Source organism: Xenopus laevis, chromosome 6L, assembly GCF_017654675.1.
Source record: "Xenopus laevis strain J_2021 chromosome 6L, Xenopus_laevis_v10.1, whole genome shotgun sequence".
In the NCBI taxonomy this organism is placed as follows: Eukaryota; Metazoa; Chordata; class Amphibia; order Anura; family Pipidae; genus Xenopus; species Xenopus laevis.
The window spans coordinates 121,968,205-121,987,135 of record NC_054381.1 but is presented as its reverse complement, the minus strand read 5'-3'; the positions used below and the strand labels follow the sequence as shown (position 1 = coordinate 121,987,135).

Here is an 18,931-nt window from a genome sequence, read left to right as displayed (position 1 = left end):
ATTTTTCCCCCTCTAAGGCAAATTGGAGAGGCTTCAGATGGGGTTTTTTGCCTTCCTCTGGATCAACTGGCAGATAGGTAGTTAATAAAAAAAAAAAAAAGTTGAACTCGATGGACATGTGTCTTTTTTCAACCTTACTTACTATGTTACTATGTTACTATGTTACTATGTTCACACTCTATCGCCAGGCGAATTTTCTCTCTGGCAAACGGTCGTAACTCCGCCAATTCACTAAGATGCAAATTTTACAGAACATTACATCTTTTGCCAGAGTTGACTTCGCCACCTCAGACCAGACGAACTGCTACAATAAAGCTACATCTTCCTCAATCTTATGTCAGAGACATCAGTATGCCGGAAATGCATTCAAAAAACGCAGGCGACTTTTTTTTAAAGAGGAATGTCCTTCATAATTCTGAACTATTAAAGATTTATTATTGAAGTTTATAATAAGTGACCACTTCAAGCATTTGCACCAACATCCCAATGACTTTAATGTACCCCTTCTATTCAAATTGACCTAAGCATAGGAGAACTAACGAAGTTTCTCTAGGCAGAAGCGATCGCTAGCATCATTTCGATTTGAAACGTTCGCACTGGCGAAGTAACGCTAGCGAAAAGTCACCAGTTTTCGGCGCTCAGGACGCAACTATGTGAAGTGTGACAAAAGCTTTCGCTGGCGAAAATTCGCCCTTTACTGAATTTGCCCCTTAGACCTTTGGCCTTATGCTGCTTCACTAAGCTGCAACATCGTTAACATTATTGAAGTTTATCAGGCAGTAGCAACAATAATGCTCAGAAATTCAGTAAATTTCCAGTATTAGTTGTTAAAAGTCCAGCACAACTCATGCTGTCTATTGAGTGTACATGTGTTATTGATTTATTCATGTATTAAACATTTTCCAAATGTGAATAAACAAGGTGGTTAGAGAAATGTTAGTTTCATTTAAAAACTCTCCTGATTTCTGTAATTTTTACTTTTTCTGTTTTTTGTACTGACTTACCTTAAACCCCGGGCCGGTGCTCCTATCAGCAGAAAGCTGCACCGGCCCAGGGTTATACCAGTGAACACCACGGAGCACTTCTCTTCTGGCTTCTTCTTTCTTCAAATTTCCCGGGGCAGTCGCATGCACAGTTGAACGAAATAGCCGACTTTTTAGGTAAAGTACGGCTTTTCGTTTGACTGCGAGAAGAAAGCGGAAGCCAGAAAAGAAGCGTTCCGTGGTGCTCACTGGTATAAACCCGGGCAGGTGCAGTTTTCTGCTGATAAGAGCACCAGCCCGGGTAATGAACCTGTTTCCATAATGCTTGGGACCTGGGGTTTTACGGATAACAGATCTTTCCATAAACGGCTCTTCGTACCTTAAGTCATACTTGATAATATACTGTATATAAGTAGAAAGGTATACATTTATTTATGAATGTAAGATGTAATAAATTTTAATAGTTATAAAAAAACACTTTATGCAGAAGCTATTTTCCCATTTATAAAGAGAAACACTTGCAGTCTAAATAACAAAATATCCTGCAGGTTCTACTGGTCAAAGTTAATAGTCTGTAGGGGCAGCCTATGCTTGTGTTTTTCAATACAATGGTCTTCACCAACTTCGTTTTTATCCTTAATAAATGATTTAATGGAGGAAGACAGGGTTATTTATTCTGAAATTGTTTCAGCCTGAATGAAACTTAAGCATTTAAGTCAAACACTACTGAAAACCTAGAGAGCTATATAGAAACTCTAGACTAAGTACTGCCTCCATGGTAACAGCACTGCAGATCAAAATCATATTTAATCTTTTATCTACAGAAACTAGCATAAAAGCTTTAAAACAGTGACACGCAACCATTAGAACTCCAACTGTTCTGAAGCGACAGCCCCTGGAAGCTCCTGCATATGTGGGTAGTTGTGCGACAACTCCAGCAGTGTTTAAAAATGACTTGAAGAGTCTTAGAAATAACCACAAACAGCCACCAGGAGAGGAAAACATATTTGAGAAATACATCAGCTTGAGAAACAATAAGACATTGTTGACTGTTGGTAAACGTTTCTCTAGGTTTCGCTCATAAAACAAAACATTCTATAGTATTTCCTTAAATTCCGTACTCTCTAGGAAATGTTTTGTTGACCCTGGTTGGTTAATTAAAGCAGCCCTTCCACCTTATAGTTTATTTCTTGTTGCAAAATATCAGTCATTCAGCTTGGCATTTGTAAATTCCAAATTGATGGTACATGCTGGAATCAGTTTAGTACAAGCTCTTCTGTAAGTCCAAGGGGCCGATTCACTATGGGTCGAATATCAAGGGTTAATTAACCCTCGATATTCGACTAGGAATTAAAATCCTTCGACTTCGAATATCGAAGTCAAAGGATTTAGTGCAGATAGTTCGATCGAACGATCGAAGGCTTGGCTAACTTTTTTTGATCGAAGGATATTCCTTCGATCGAACGATAAAATCCTTTGAATCGAACGATTCGAAGGATTTTAATCCAACGATCGAAGGAATATCCTTCGATCAAAAAAAGTAAGCCAAGCCTATGGGGACCTTCCCCATAGGAAGGTCCCCATAGATGGCGAACTAGGGGGGTCGAAGTTTTTTTTAAAGAGACAGTACTTCGACTATCGAATGGTCGAATAGTCGAACGATTTTTACTACGAATCCTTCGATTCAAAGTCGTAGTCGTAGTCGAAGGTCGAAGTAGCCCATTCGATGGTCGAAGTAGCCCAAAAAAACCTTCGAAATTCGAAGTTTTTTATCTTCGAATCCTTCACTCGAAGTTAGTGAATCGGCCCCTAACACTCAAAACATGAGTGAATTTGTAAAAAAAAAAAAATCTTAAGCTCACCACAAAATATATAAAATAATGAGGACTATTTCAGTAAGAGATTCTTTAAGGATTTACTAAATATGGAGTTATAACAGAAGTTTGTTAGCATAGAGATCGGACAGTGGGTACAGTTTTTACAGTAAAATTTATATTAAAAATTTAATTTAGAACCCAATTTCTTTTAGATGATGACACTGAAATTTGTCACAGTCTGAGTGCTCCACGGGCCTAAAGTACTACGTGGTATATCTGTAGCCTATAGCAGAAGAAGAAAAAGTAGGATGATTTTTTTGAGACTTGGGCACTTGTCAGTGGTAAAAAAAAAATGCAATTTGCCAGTGTTATTCATTGGGAAAGGAATGTATTCTTCTATCACTGTAATCTTATCAATAACTGTTACTGCATATTGTTCCTTGTGTTCTTTTACTCATTTACTTCCACTTGTCTTGTCCTCTTCTCTAGAAGTTACTGCTTTCTTGGCCAATATTTGCATAATTTGGTTACCCAGCATTCTTTGCACTGATCATTTAGACTTTAGTCAGATTACAACACAGATGTGTGGGCCTTGCCTTTCAGAAATTATTCAAAGAAAGTATTGGGTTATTAGATTTTTTAATTTTTATTGTATACAATTAATATCTTTTTTTCTGCTTTGCAGAGCAGCATGTGTTTAAAGACCAGATAACCTCCTTGTGAACCATCTGAATATATGAAAACTTTAACAATTAATAATTTAATAATAATAATAATAACTTTTATGGCTACTTTGTTGTAGGTAGGTCCAAACCCTAAACACAGCACTGCACTTCTTGTTTAAGTTGCGCTAAGGGCACCAGGCAGGTGCAAGGTGATGGTAAAGTTGATATTTAGTTGCAGTTTCTAGTGTCAGTTTTAGTTTTTTTCTGTGTCTGACAAATTAAATTCAGGTTATATATTAAACAAAATCATTTAAAGGTCTGGTAACCCATAGCCGCCAACCTGATGTTTGCTTTCAAACTGGTGACCAGTATATGCTAATTCCTTATTAGTTGCTTTTGGTTACTAGATCTGGAGCCAAGTTTGTGAATTTTATTATGTGATTTAGGACACTTAGGGGCAGATTTACTAAGGGTCGAAGTGAATTCGAGGGAATTTTCGAAGTAAAAAAATTCGAAATTCAAAGTCATTTTTTGGATACTTCGACCATCGAATAGGATACTACGACTTTGATTCGAAGTAAAAATCATTTGAATATTCGACCATTCAATAATCAAAGTACTTTGACTGCCACATTAAACCTGCCGAAGTGCTATGTTAGCCTATGGGGACCTTCTACAACCGTTTTCTAAATCTTTAGAGGTCGAAGGAAAATCCTTCGATCGTTCGCTAAAATCGTTTGAATCAAACGTTTTTTATTCGACCGCAGGATTGCCAAATTTGTTGAAAAAACGTAGAATTCGAAATTTTTTAATTCGATGGTCGAATTTTGAAGTTTTTTTGTACTTCGAAAATCGACCCTTGGTAAATCTGCCCCTTAGAATACTCAAAGATGATTGTACATTTGTTTGAACAGTTATATCATCTAAAAGTCCAGCAGTTGCATTATAACTCAACCATGTTCAGAAATAAAATCTCTGATCTATTAAACATAAACTTTCCAAAACAAACACGTGATTTGATCATTTGTTTGATAGTTGCTTAGCTAACGCATTACATGAAATAAAAATATTATAATCAAAGCTTGTCAGAACAATGTTGTATTGGATTATATCCTATTTTTGGTATAGCCTACAGCTGACAGTCAGGAAAATAAAATGCTTCTATAACTCATGCTTTTTATGTAGTGCATGTGCTCTGCTTATATAACAGTTGTATTTGTACATCACACTGTTGAATATTAGGTAACCATGTTTTGACCATATGGTTAATGTGAAGATCAGCTTGGAAATGCTAATTCTTTGATAGTAGGTGAGGGGTATATGCTAGATGGCATGGCTAGAACATTTACATTGAAAGGTTACCCACAAGGATGACTTAAGAAAGAACAAAAGTACAAATACTGTAAGATGCTCTTGTCCATACCTGGAAATAGTGCATCTTTCATTTGTACATACAAAGCATCCAGCTATGGGAAACGTGCAACATATCATTCAGAAACACTGGCCACGAATGGAAAGAGCTTATGCAGGAGGACTAGTAGAAGTGTGAGGCATTTATTTGAGGCTCCTGCTATAGGTCATGCTGAGCTGCACCTTCTTGTGAAGCAACTCACTCCTTTCTTTTGTCAAACAAAATCTATTAAGAAATGTTCTTACAATCACAATATCACTTTGAACAAGGGCATTTGAACAAACTGTAGCATATGATACCCTATTAAGTCAGATCATGTCCTCACTTTCATCTTTTCTATTTAATAAAACTTGCAATGTCGGTGACCTAAAGGTTTAATTTTGGAAAACGATGTGTTATTACATAGATGTTTTGTGAGAAAGCAGAGTTTTGAGAAGGCAGCAGAAGAGAAGCAGACCCACCTCTATCCGTCGGGGTTGCAAACAAGAATTATAGTAACATTCCTAAGGATAGCTCTCTTTAAAACAAGTGATAAAAATGGGCTTAGAACTTTCAGATGCTCTAGATATGCTGATCACTGAAAATGGGCAGCTAACTGATTTTCGATCAAGCAAATATATATAATATACTGTACTCCCAAAACAGAGCATTCAAATGAATCAATGGATATTTATCATGTTTAATAATAAATATGTGTTAATACTAAAATTCATTATCCTAATACATTTTACTTCTATTCATGACATTTACTCTCATGGGGCTATATCCGGGAAGCCTACTATGCTGGTGGTCCTAGTGGACAGATGAGGAATACTCTGGATTAGTGATAGCTCCTTTGCGAGAAAGCAGATCTTTGAGATGGGCTAAATACAGAAGCAGACCAAACAAGCTGTCAAGGTTGTAAACAGGAATTAGAGGGACATTTTAACGGCTATCTCTCTTTTATTAGTACAGTTAAACAGGTGCTTTGCTAAATACTTGGAATAACTTACTGGAACATACATGTAGGATTCTAAAAGGTAGCCATAACTAGTCAATCCATCTCACATCCTCATTGCTTTTTCATACGTTAAAGACACATTTTAATACAATTCCTAGGTAGTAGGAACTGAAAGATAAAATAAAAACGTCTAACAAGTTGCATATCTGGCAGTGTAGGGTGAACAGAGTTAAGCACCAGATTTTTAGCTGCAAAATATGCCTTATTTCTCATGCCAGCAGTGGTTCTTTGGAGTAGAAGAAATGTCAGGTACGGTGGCCTGGATGCAGCATACTCTTATATTCATTGATCACTATCTGGAATTGTTCCTGTGAATACACTTCTCACAAACCTCTTTAGCCTTGAGCTCTTGTTACGGTGCCCTATACACCATTAATACAAAGGGTACTACTACTCTTTATAAATCTGTGCTTGCACACCCTGCTGGAAAATACAGTACATTTACCAGTGCAGAAGTGTGCATAGATCCAGTTGTGTTGCTATTCATTAGTCTTATGTTTAGCTTCTTCTGGACATCCTGAATCTTGGTTCCATTTTCTGCAAACAATGACACCTTACTGATTAGAAGATGAAGTCTGGGTGGCCTACACCCTAAAACACATTTTATGAGTTTGCAAGGTTAACCGATGGGACTAATTTGCCTTCCAATGATCAGATTAGAGTAAATAGCCATAAAAACTTTTAGTATTCATGATTTCTGTCCGGTCTGCTGCTACAAAACTGCCCTTTCTTCTGTAACTGAAAGAACCACAAAAAGCCATTAAATGATTGTAAAGGAAGATATAATGAGAACTGACTATCCCTGACAAGTGGTCATTCAATCTGAGTCTAGCAATCTCTCACTATGTAACATTTAATTCAATAATAAAACTACTGACTTATTTTACACTGCTAGTGTTGAATTTGATGGTTTCAAGCAGCTTTTTAATAAAACTCTTTCTGGCATAATTTTACAATTTTATCCATATTTACTAAGGCAATGTATTATAGTTGTAATGGCCCACAATTAATTTTCTGTGAGTAATAACACATGGGCAAAACAATTTAAATGTCCTTTAGTCAATGTAGTCTTCTAATCAGCCAAAGAAAGCTGGTCATACATGTGAAGACTCGCTCATTTGGCCACATCTCAAAATGAGTGAATCTTTCACCGATATGAGCAACTTGGTGAATTGAAGCTATGATTGAAGCTATGCAGGCCTTCGGAATGAGGCGGAGCCACGAAACGCATCAGACCTCAGATGCTAGATGGTTAATCAGATGTTAAAATAAAGATATACCTTTTATCCATATCCTGAGAGTGTTTGATTCTTCAAAGATACCGGTGTGCGCTGCTGCAAATCTTGCTTCGGAATGAGAAACACATAAAGGTTCAGATGCAGTCCTCCATCAGGCATCACACCCCCTTGATCACTTGGCTAAATGCCAATTGTTACAAGTATTTAATAATTTAGAGGGGTTGACTTCCACCATTTTGTACACTGCCCACAGAGATTCACAACAACAAAAAACTTGAAAGTGGCCTGTATATATTTTAAAGTGCACTTCAATAAAGGTGACATAAGCAAACTTACATTACAGATTTACATTACAGGTTTAAGGAACTTACATTACAGGTGTATATAATTTAGCGGAGATATGTTGGTGTATGTGAGATATATTGGTGCTTCAGAGGTGGCAAATATGCATAAAGTGTCTGATTTGCATATGAACTTGCTTCTAGTATTGGAGATGGTTTCAACAGAAGTTGACTTTATTACTTTTAAGATCTACAGGACAGGGGCCTCCTTCCTTCCATGTCTCTAACCACATGGTATTTAATCTCTGTATATGTATACTTATTAGCTTGTCTTCCCTGTGTGCACTTATCTATACTGTAAAATTGTAAATTGGAAAATTATAAAGATGTATGTTGTCATATGCACTGGAGTGAAAAAGCAGATCTGGAAAAATATCTGTAGTTTATTCTGCTCACTAATATTTCCAGTAACCATTTTGATAAAGTTAAGCAGATCCGAATAAGTATTCCCACTGCAGCTCAGTCCTTGATTCTGTTCATAATCCTGTTGTGAGCAAGTGGGTCTGGCCTAGAGTTAGACCTCAAAGTGGTCATGTAATACTTTGCATAATTAGTGCAGGGCCGTGTTTTCAGATTTGCAGGCCTTTAACTTTATGCGCATACAAAAACATAGCTGTAACTGTGCCCACCGTTGTTTTTGGACATGGAATGCACTTTATGACATGGAATGCACTATATGATGAGAAGCTAAATGTACAGTATCTTAGTGTTTCCTGGAAAGATCTTTTTAGATGATTTACAGGCCTTTGCAGTTAATTCCATATTTATGTTTTTTTTCATCTATCACCTAATGATCATCATTTCCAAATAACTCAGAAGCAGATTTTTTTTTTCATCTGTCCTACATGACTGTATTTAGCAGATTATCTGGTTACATAGTGATTTATATAAACTGATAAATTATGCAAATGCATTTAATTAAAAACACAGGGTAGGCATTTTCACATAAAACAGGTGTTCCTGGGTTGGGTCTGACATTTTTATGCTGTATTAACTTTTAGATTATGTGAATTTTTTGAACAACAACATGCACAACATTGCATTGCAATGAAATCTGTTTTTATTGGAGCTTGTTTAGTATGTAAAGCAAATTTCCTTTTCTGTTTTCTTCAGCCTCCCCCTGTCAGGGGGCCTATCGGCTCCCAATGGGAGAAGTCCAGACCAAGGAGGAAGCTTAGGGTAAATATCCAAGTTCAGCGGTATCCAAAAGGGGTCAGGTGAAAGCGTAGTCAAATTCAGGCAACGGTTCATAAGGCAGGCAGCAAGAATCAGAATCAGGGTCAAAGCAAAAGTCAGGAATTTAGGGAACCCAGGAACACAAGTCGTGAATTCCTATAATAGGGCATCGAACCCGTGACCTGGAAGTCGTTTTATTTCCAAATTTCGCACCAGAAGCGTGACGTCATCACGTTGGCATCAAGGCACAGGCGTCAACCCATGTGGGTCATGGCCTCCGCCATCTTGGATGCAGCGGGGCCGGAGACGGGAGCGCCATTGGACACTCCTGACACTCCTTCGTTTGAAGATAACTACACAATTTCATCACTATTGAGTTTATTCGTCAAAAGATTATATGTTAGTCAATTTAGCCTACAGATTTGATAACATAGGATATAAAGTGTTTGTCTTATGTTGGAGAGTTTTTCTTGTTTGCTAAATCTAGTTCCCAAGGTTGTGTGTTACACTTCATACAAACCCAAAGGCGTCAGTTAATTCTGTCACCAGAGGAATTGTAATCCAATCCTTCTAATTTGGAAGGAGATAGTTAGGGTCTGTACTTGTTCTTGCTGATAATGACTTTCTATGATGACATTCCTAGTTGTTGGTCATAAATATGTCTGGTAGTGATAATAAGCAGCAATGACAGGACTTTGCGTATAATTGCCAACCCTGCTCATTCAGTAGCAAGTCAAGAAATGCACATAATCATTTTTGTTTGAAAGCATACAAATGACTTGTCTGGGGGAAATTTACTAGCTGCTTCAAGAAGAGAAGGCAGTAAATCAAATAATCTTACCCAACTGTGTTATGAACTTCTCCTTATATGTAAGCCTAAGACACAGGCAACAAATTGGGAAAGCAAAATCTTATGTATAAAGAGTTCATTATCTTTCCATAGATCTATAAGAAGAGATTTTTCTATAGAGAGAAAAAGAGAAAGTACCCCGCACGGAAACTATTAAAGAATATCGGTAACTAATACCATTGAATTCCTCACTCCCACCAATAGGACACAAGTAGTGATGGGCGAATTTATTCGCCAGGCGTGAATTCGTTGAGAATTCCCACGATTCGCCGCCAGCGAATAAATTTGCAAAACCGTTGTCAAAATTCGCCGGCGTAAAAAAATGGATGCCGGTGTCCATTTATTTGGACGCCGGCACATTTCACTGGCGAATGTGTGCCGGCGTCCAGAAAACGAGACGCTGGCGCCATTTCGTGAATTTTTTGGAGAAGCGAAATGCCCCAAATTCGCCCATCACTAGACACAAGTCTTAAGGTGGCCATACAAGTGAGTCGGCAGCTTATTGGCCCGTGTATGGGGCCCTCCAACGGGCTTCCCCAATCGATATCTGGCTGAAAGTTGGCCAGATGTTGATTGGACGGGACTTAAAATCCCGTCAGATCTCGGCCGCATCGGTTTGTTGATGCGGTCCCGCGATCCGACCGCCCGTTACCCAATGTTAGGATACGATTGGGCCCTAGGGCTCGCCATCGGATCAGGCCAATATTGCCGATATTGCCTCACGGTGGGCATATTGGGGAGAGATCCGCTCGTTTGGCGACATTGCGAAACGAGCGGATCTCTCCATGCATGGCCACCTTTTGTTAGAGGATCAGTGTTGGTAATTGTGCAACACCACTGTATCAGGTCGGAAGTCTGTGTCTTATAGGTACTTCTAATTGGCTGGTCTGTGATACAGCCAATAGACTATTTTTAAAACCAGTGAAAATAGCTTATTCTAATTAAATTTTAATACCTAGTATTTCCTATACATCAATTAATTCTCAATTAATTAAGCTAAAGTGAAGTGCAATCAATTTATCAAAGAATCAATCCTCAATTAATTTATTCTATAATAGTTTCCCTGCTGGGTACTTTCTCTTTTTCTCTCTATAGAAAAATCTCTTTTTATAATTGAATTTTACTGACCTGGACAAGACCTCTGCAGAAACTAAGAGGATATAATATTATATAGGCAATCAAGGGTACTGTTTTTACTCTCCTCACTTTCCGTATGAAAGGGAGAAAGAGCAAAGATAAAAACAAGAGCCATTAGATTTTGATAAAATATATAATTTTTTAAAAATGATAATAAAGCTAATGCTGAAAATATACTTATGGCCAAAATTATTCCCAAATTATTGGTATTCATATAAAGTTGTCCTCTTGTGGGAAAAGCATCCACTTGAGGTTGATGCATTGTTGGTGGCATTTGCTTTTATGTAGCCACAAGAACATTAGTAAGGTTTGTCATTGATGGAGATCAGGCCTGGCTTGCATTTAGCTTTTTAATTCATCCCACACATATTCAGTTGGGTTGCATTCGGGGGTACTGGATAGGGCAATCACACTCTTAAAGGGATTCTGTCATGATTTTTATGGTGTAGTTTTTATTACTAAATTAAACTGTTTCCACTGCAAATAATTCACTCTACCATGTAAAATTTCATTCCTGAACCAGCAGGTGTATTTTTTTTAATTTATAATATTGGCGTGTAGGCAGCCATCTTAGGTTATTTTGCCTGGTCATGTGCTTTCTGAAAGAGCCAGCACTCTAGGATGGAACTGCTTTCTGTTGTTTCTCCAACTCAATATAACTGAATGTGTCTCAGTGGGACTTGGCTTTTTACTACTGAGTGCTGTTCTTAAGCTGGCCATGGACGCAAAGATCACGATCGGCAATACATGCAGAGAAATTATTGGCAGCCGACAGAAATCTTTTAACCTGTCCAATCGACCAAACGAACGATCTCCATGGGATGAAAAATGTTGGGACTCTCCACAGATGGTCTGAAAATCGTACGAATCGAGGATTCGTATGATCGGATCTTTGCATTTATGGCCAGCTTTAGATCTATCAGGGAGCTGTTATCTGGCTACCTTCCCATTGTTCTGTTGTTTGGCTGCTGGGGGGGGAGGGGTGATATCACTCCAACTTGCAGTACAGCAGTAAAGAGTGACTGAAGTTTATCAGAGCACAAGTCACACGATTGAAGTTTATCATGACACAAGTCATATATATGGGGGCAGCTGGGAAACTGACAATATGTGTAGCCCCATGTCAGATTTCAAAATTAAATATAAAAAAATCAGTTTGAGAAACGGATTTCAGTGCAAAATTCTGCTGGAGCAGTACTATTTACTGATGCGTTTGGAAAAAAATATGACAGTATCCCTTTAAGCTTTGATTTCAATGGAACCAGGTACCCTAGCCCTAATTTTGGCAAAAAGAGCCAACTACTTTAACTTCTTCTCCATGAACTTTATGCTTGGATATTGGGATATTAGTGTTCTGCTGGCATCTGCCAAACCCAGAATTTTAATCAGAATCACAGATGGGGTGAAATCCCATTTATCACTCCTGATTATGTGTTTAGACTCTTTCGGAGTCTAATTACAGCGTTTCATATTGCACATGGTGTTGTCAGGTGTGTTTGCATCTGTTAGGTTTATTTGTTTTTCAGTGAAAATCCGAGGGATCCGTTATCCAGAAACCTGAATTACGCAAAGGCCATCTCTCATAGAGTAAATTTTATCCAAATAATCCAAATTTTTAAAAATAATTTCCTTTTTCCCTGTAATAATAAAACAGTACCTTGTACTTGATCCCAACTAAGATATAATTAATCCTTATTGGAAGCATAACCAGCCTATTGGGTTTATTTAGGGGCCGATTCACTAACTTCGAGTGAAGGATTCGAAGTAAAAAAACTTCGAATTTCGAAGTGTTTTTTGGGCTACTTCGACCATCGAATGGGCTACTTCGACTAAGACTTCAAATAGAAGGATTCGAAGTAAAAATCGTTCGACTATTCGACTATTCGATAGTCGAAGTACTGTCTCTTTAAGAAAAAACTTCGACCCCCTAGTTCGCCATCTAAAAGCTACCGAACTCAATGTGAGCCTATGGGGAAGGGCTTTCCTAAGTTTTTTTGATCAAAGGATATTCCTTCGATTGTTGGATTAAAATCCTTCGAATCGTTCCGATTCTTTGGAAAATAAGTAGCAATCTATTGGTAAAGTAGCCATGCCTCTTGAGTGCCAAGCTTGGAGAAAACAAAACAAATATACAACCACTAGTACTTCCATTAGGCAAAATGTATAGGGAAAATTAAATAAGTGAAGGTACTGTTCTCCTTTAAAGAAAATACATACGTTCTGTAGGAAAGCCATAAACAAACTGAAGTGTGTTAACAGGGTACTTTGACAAGTTTTGACAAGCATAGGATGTTATACATACATTTATTTATATTAACATATAAATATTTATCTGACAATATAGCTTGCAGACGATAGGTCTGATTGCTGTAGTGCTTAAAGTGTATTATAAATGTTATTGTACTTATCCTCAAATCCCACTTAAAAGAATGCTGAACCATATTCTGTTTGCTGCCTTGGCAGTATCCAAAACTGGAGCAAAGTGACTGTAATAGACATAATTGTTAACCATACATTCCAATATGGTTGTATGAAATGGGGGCCTAAAAGGTAAAATGAAATGGGAGATCTCCCCTGCCTCATATTTGAGGGGTCCCTCCTTTCTGTATTCTAGGCATACAAATAATATTGGCTTTACTTAAAAATAAACATAATTTTGCAGAAGCAATAGCAATACACTCATTACAGTACATGGGGGCAGATTTACTAAAGGGCGAAGTGGCTAACGCTAGCAACTTTTTGCCAGAAATCCCATCCGCAGGGACAACACCAATTTACTAACAGGTGTAGGCGACAATTTGCTAGCAAACGGGGCTGTCGATAGCTTTCGCACTCTATAGCCAAGCGACTTTCTGCTCTGGTGAACGGTCATTACTCCGCAAATTCAGTAAAGTGTGAATTTTACTGAATGTTACCTCTTTCGCCAGCGTTGACTTCACAACCTCAGACCAGACAACCTTAAATGAAGCTAGAACTTCCTCAAGCTTATGTCAGTTACATCATATCCTGTCCTTTTTTTAAGCAGAATTTCCTGCAAAAGTCCTAACTATTTAACTTTTTTCGGTTAACATTTTCCCCCAGACATTTGAGGGGCATGGACCATTCATTTTAGGGTGGGCTCATATTTATGGCATTATAGGATCTCTTTTGTCTTTATTTAGGTGCCTTGGACATTTGTAATAAAAAGTGGCCACTTCAAGCATTTGCACCAACATTTCTAATAAAGACGTCCGTACGAGTATAATGTACTCGCCCTATCAAACTGACCTAAGTGTAAGAGAACTAACGAAGTTTCTCTAGGCAGAAGCGATCGCTAGTGTAATTTCGCTTTGAAACGCTCACACTGCCGAAGTAATGCTAGTGAAAAGTCGCCAGCGTTCGACACCCAGGACGCCACTTCACATTTTAGTGAATTAGCGTACTGGTAACAAATTTTTGCCTGGCGAAGTGCCGTTATGTGTGCGAAGCATTCACTGGTGACAATTTGCCCTTTAGTGAATCTGCCCCATGATGTATAAAGAGGAAAAAGCCTTCTCTCTGTATTTTCTCTGCTCTCAGAAAACCAGCATCTCCAAATGTAAGCTTTCTTTTTTCTGCTTATAAAGTAGGTCACATTAGGATTAACATGATGAAATGAAAAGTAAATTCCTATGCATTATTGGCTGTGCAAAGTCAAAAAAATAATAATACTGGAAAAGGGTCAGATTAAATATACAAAGCAGAGAAAGGGGTCATAGCAAACAGTAGAAAGCCAATGTACATTTCTAAGGATATTAGATTGGTTCATTCATGCTGTTCCTCTTGTAGTAATAAATACATTTTCTATTGTATTAGTTGTTACCTATATGGTCGTTACAAGTCATATATCCATCAAACTCAGTTTTCATGTATTGTTGTTACAAAAGAAAAAAAGAGGCACTCAGTAAAACAAAATCTGGATAACAGGTCTCATACCTGAATGTAATTAATATACCTTGTCTTTTTACTTTATAAAAGTAAACTTTATAAAGTCTGCTTCTCCATGCCCCCAAACTCGTGGTAACCACTAAAAAAAAACAATGCCAAGCTAATGACTTTTTTGCTATAAATGAAAGCATATAAATGTTTAATTGCATTATACAAGCTTGCCACTAAGAGGTTTGGCAAACAAATGTCGGATTTTAGTGGTTTTAGACTTCGTGAATCTCAAATTTTTTGAGCTTTTTTTTTTTAAAAAAATTGAAAAGCATGCATTTTTAGAGATTCTTGCAAAAATTCTCAATTAAATTTTTAGTAAATGGGCCCTTAAGATTAGTCCACAGCCCACAATAATCACTTTCATATTTTTTAGAGACAGTTACAGGTCAAAAACTACTGATGATACTATCTAGAGCTAACAGTAAGAGCATTGCAGTTTCTACTAACTAGGAAAGAACACACGGAGAACAAACTGTGCACCAGATCTCTCGAATAAATTCACAATGCTGGAATTTCTGAAGTTCTCCTGGTAGACTTTTGTTGTTGTATTTGATAACTACATAGGTGAGATGGACCTCATAACCAGCAAAGAAAGCAGTTTAAACACTTGGTGGGACAAATCTGTGCTAGAAGCAAGACTTGTCAACCTGATGTTGGATCTCTGCTACTCACAGCAGTGTTCTATAAACGTAATGCTTTTAGCTGTGTTATTGTGTATTTCAGCCTTGCAACTGAGAGGAGATTGATATAATTCTGATAATCGAGGGATTAAAGCAAAGAAAAAAACTGAGATCTTTGTAGCGCAAGGTCATTTACAAAGAGTTCAATGGACAACATTCCTACCCATATAAGTATGAATCATCTGAAGGAATGTATTTCAAATTCAAATCATGGCTAACATCAAAGACATTGTGTGCTGTTTTAAAGAAAGTACAGATTTCAAACAACGTGACATAAAAAAAAAAACTAAGAGGATGAATGCATAAAAATAAGGGTGGAGGGCTGTATTAGTACTAAACCTGGAACATTTATTGTAAATGTAGCTTTTGATTATGTTTTTTGGGGGAAGACAAATATTAATTGTAGCAAAATCTATCAGAAAGTCACAAGATAACATGCCTTACATATCTACTCATTTTCAACATAGCTCCCTTGGCTCCGGTGTCATGAGTATTTAAGTGCAGAAGTTCAAGTACATTTAGCAGAATTTGAAAATATTTGTGTATTTTCTTTTGGTCTACAGAACCAAATAAATGAGTGCTCACCATTATGCATGAAAAAATAGCTGTCCATAAGGCTAAGGGGCACATTTACTATGGGTTAACTAACCCTCGATATTCGACCATCGAAGTTAAATCCTTCGACTTCGAATATCGAATTCGTTCGACCGAACGATTGAAGGAAGGATTTGAAGGATTTTAATCCATTGATCAAAGATTTTCCTTTGATCAGAAATTGCTAGGAAAGCCTAAGGGGACCTTCCCCATAGGAAAACAGTCCAGGAAGTACTCGCACACCCTGGTCTTCACCGAAAGCAGAGACCTCTGGTGCACAGCAAAATGGAGGAAACGGCAACCTCACTATCCAGTGGCGACACAGGTAATGCAAGCATAGGCTAACATTTGTGCTCGGTAGGTTTTAGGTGGCGAAGTAAGTGGTCGAAGTTTTTTTTAAAGAGACAGTACTTAGACTATTGAATGGTCAAATAGTCGAAAGATTCGAAGTCGTAGTCGAAGGTCGAAGTAGCCAATTCAATGGTCGAAGTAGCCAAAAAAATACTTTGAAATACGAAGTATTTTTTATTCTAATCCTTCCCTCGAGCTATGTAAATGTTCCCCTAAATGTATGAAAGTAGCAGGGGTCAATTACTATACCTCTGGGAAGAAGTGTAAAAGCATGCCTAATAGGTAGAATTTCTGCCCGGGGATATGACTGTGCACCTAACACCATTTAAGAAATGAAGCACAAGATGCACAGTGTAGCATAAGACCAGCCCTGTCCATTGTGCATGTTTTTTTCACAGACAGTCATAAATGTCCTCAACTGTCATGAAAACGAATAAGCTGCAGTATAGAAATGGATACAGTAATTGGCAGCCACTTAACGGGTGCAAAACCTTGCTCCAGTTCCAGTAACCCAGAGCAGGTTGCATGTGCTGGTCTGCTGGTTCAAGGTGATTATCTGATTGCCCCATTAACAAAGTTTTCACATCTTATTTGAAGCAACAATTTGGATGGGTAGTCATATCTTATTTTGATTCCTGACTAAGGTACATTATTTTCTCTTTTAGGTATTACATATTTTATTTAGTTCGTTTCATATGTCTCTTATAACTTTCTTTAGCTCTGTTTGTGACACCTGGCACACACATCACAATCAGCATGGTTTAGCTTCCATAAGTACTTCATGCACCTCCATAAATGCTTCAGTGCCCACATCCACTCAATTACACCTGTCTGTGCAGATGCCAAGTAGTGCCCGGTTTTAATTAAACTGTGTTGGCTTTTCTGTCAGTTTATCTATGGTGATGGAAGTTTGTTCACACAATGGTGGAAAAAGTAAACGTGGCAGTATTTTCACTGTGAATATTTAGTGCAGTGATTCATAACCAGTAGCTCGTGAGCAACATGTTGCTCTCCAACCCCTTGGATGTTGCTCCCAGTGGCCTCAAAGCAGGAGCTAATTTTTGAATTCCAGGCTTGGAATGAATAAAAACCTGGTGTACTGCCAAACTGAGCCTCAATGTAGGTTGACAATCCTCATAGGGGCTACTAAATGGCCAATCACAGCACTTCTTTGGCACCTTAGGAACATTTTTCATGCTAGTGTTGCTCCCCAACTCCTTTTACTTCTGAATGTTGCTCATGGGTTCAAAAGGTTGGAGATCCCTGATCTAGTGTATTGTACCAGGCTTAGAAACCCATTACAACCAGTCAGCAGCTGGCATTTGTTGGTCATTAATGTTCTCTAGGCTGTAGTTACAGGAAGGGTAGAGTGCTCTAGATGCTGTGCATGGAGCAATTGAAATTCATGCTATCATTTATAATTTGCATATACAGTATATTGGCCTGGAGGGGTAGGATACAATGTCAAGAGAAGACAAGAGAATGGATGGACTGCTTGAGGGGGAGATCATTAAGAGGGAGAGGATTATTAGATGCAGTTGTCTGTAGTCTGTAGTTCATTAAGGGGATTAGCGATGATTAACCTCTGTCGTTTAACATATCAGTCTCTAAACTGACTTCTGTCTTGGCACCACAGCTGTATCAATATCCTGTTTTTAAACTGCTGAGTCTGAATATTCTTTTTGAACAAATAACTGTATACTCCATTGTAGCAATACCCTGTTTGTTCCATAACAGGCTCCCTATAAAAAGTTTTGATGGATTTTTATTAATGCAAATACTGTACCATCACAAAATTTGCATAAAAGTAACTCTGGAATTAAAACAAGAGAATGAAAGAGGTACAGGAATTATACATGGCAGAAAATACCTTACACTAATGATGGGTGAATTTCTCCCATTTCGCTTCGCAGAAAAATTTGGGAATTTCCTGCAAAATTCGCAAAACGGCGAAACTTCACAAAAGAAATTCGAACGTTTTCACGAAAAAATCTTGAAATTTGGACGTTTTCACTACAAATTGTGAAATTTTAAGGATTTCACAAAAAAAACCGTGAAATTTGAAGCTTTTCACTAAAAGATTGTGAAAATCGGAAATTGACGCCGGCGAATTTTCACCGGCGTATTTTTGCGGGAGTTTTATTCGCTGGAGGTGAAACGCAGAAATTCACGGCAAATTCGTGCCAAAACAGATATAAGAATTTATATTTTGTGTTGGTCAGGGGCAGCTTTTTAAACATGGGAATGGAGAGGTTTAGCCAGTTTCTGAGTTCTGTTTATAGTACATGGTTCCCAGATTTTGCCATATCTACTGTAGCTTTTAGGATTGTGAAAGATGTTGTAATTTTGAGTTTGGTGAGTTTTTGAGTTTTTTTGTATTAAATAAAACCTCAAACATTCACAAATTTGGATTCTGATAAATATGACTCTTAACTATTTCCCTGTCAAACACTTTAAACATTAATTTCCATTACAAATATTTTAATGATTTTAAATTTTTTTCACCCCTTTAGATCCACATTGATGAATGTCATAATTATATTAATTTTTTTGTTTTCTTTGTTTTTGACAGAAATTTTTTCTCGGGATCCCAGCCTAAAAGACAAGTTCATAAATCATTTTACAGGTAGGGGTAACTATTTATTTAAGCATTTATATTACTGCAAATGACTGAAGCACTGATACATACAGTAGATTGCCTGTCGGTAGGAACCCAAAGAAAAATAAGTCG

At 37.6% G+C, this 18,931-nt stretch overlaps 1 protein-coding gene across 1 annotated transcript in view; it reads left to right on the top strand.

Annotated features, from left to right (window-relative positions):
* Nucleotides 1-18,931, top strand: part of alkal1.L (fALK and LTK ligand 1 L homeolog) — a 52,282-nt gene that overhangs the window by 18,661 nt on the left and 14,690 nt on the right. The window contains exon 2 of the mRNA XM_018267986.2: nucleotides 18,773-18,826. Within this exon, the coding sequence (XP_018123475.1) occupies nucleotides 18,773-18,826 (54 nt within the window). The remainder of the gene's footprint in view (nucleotides 1-18,772; nucleotides 18,827-18,931) is intronic.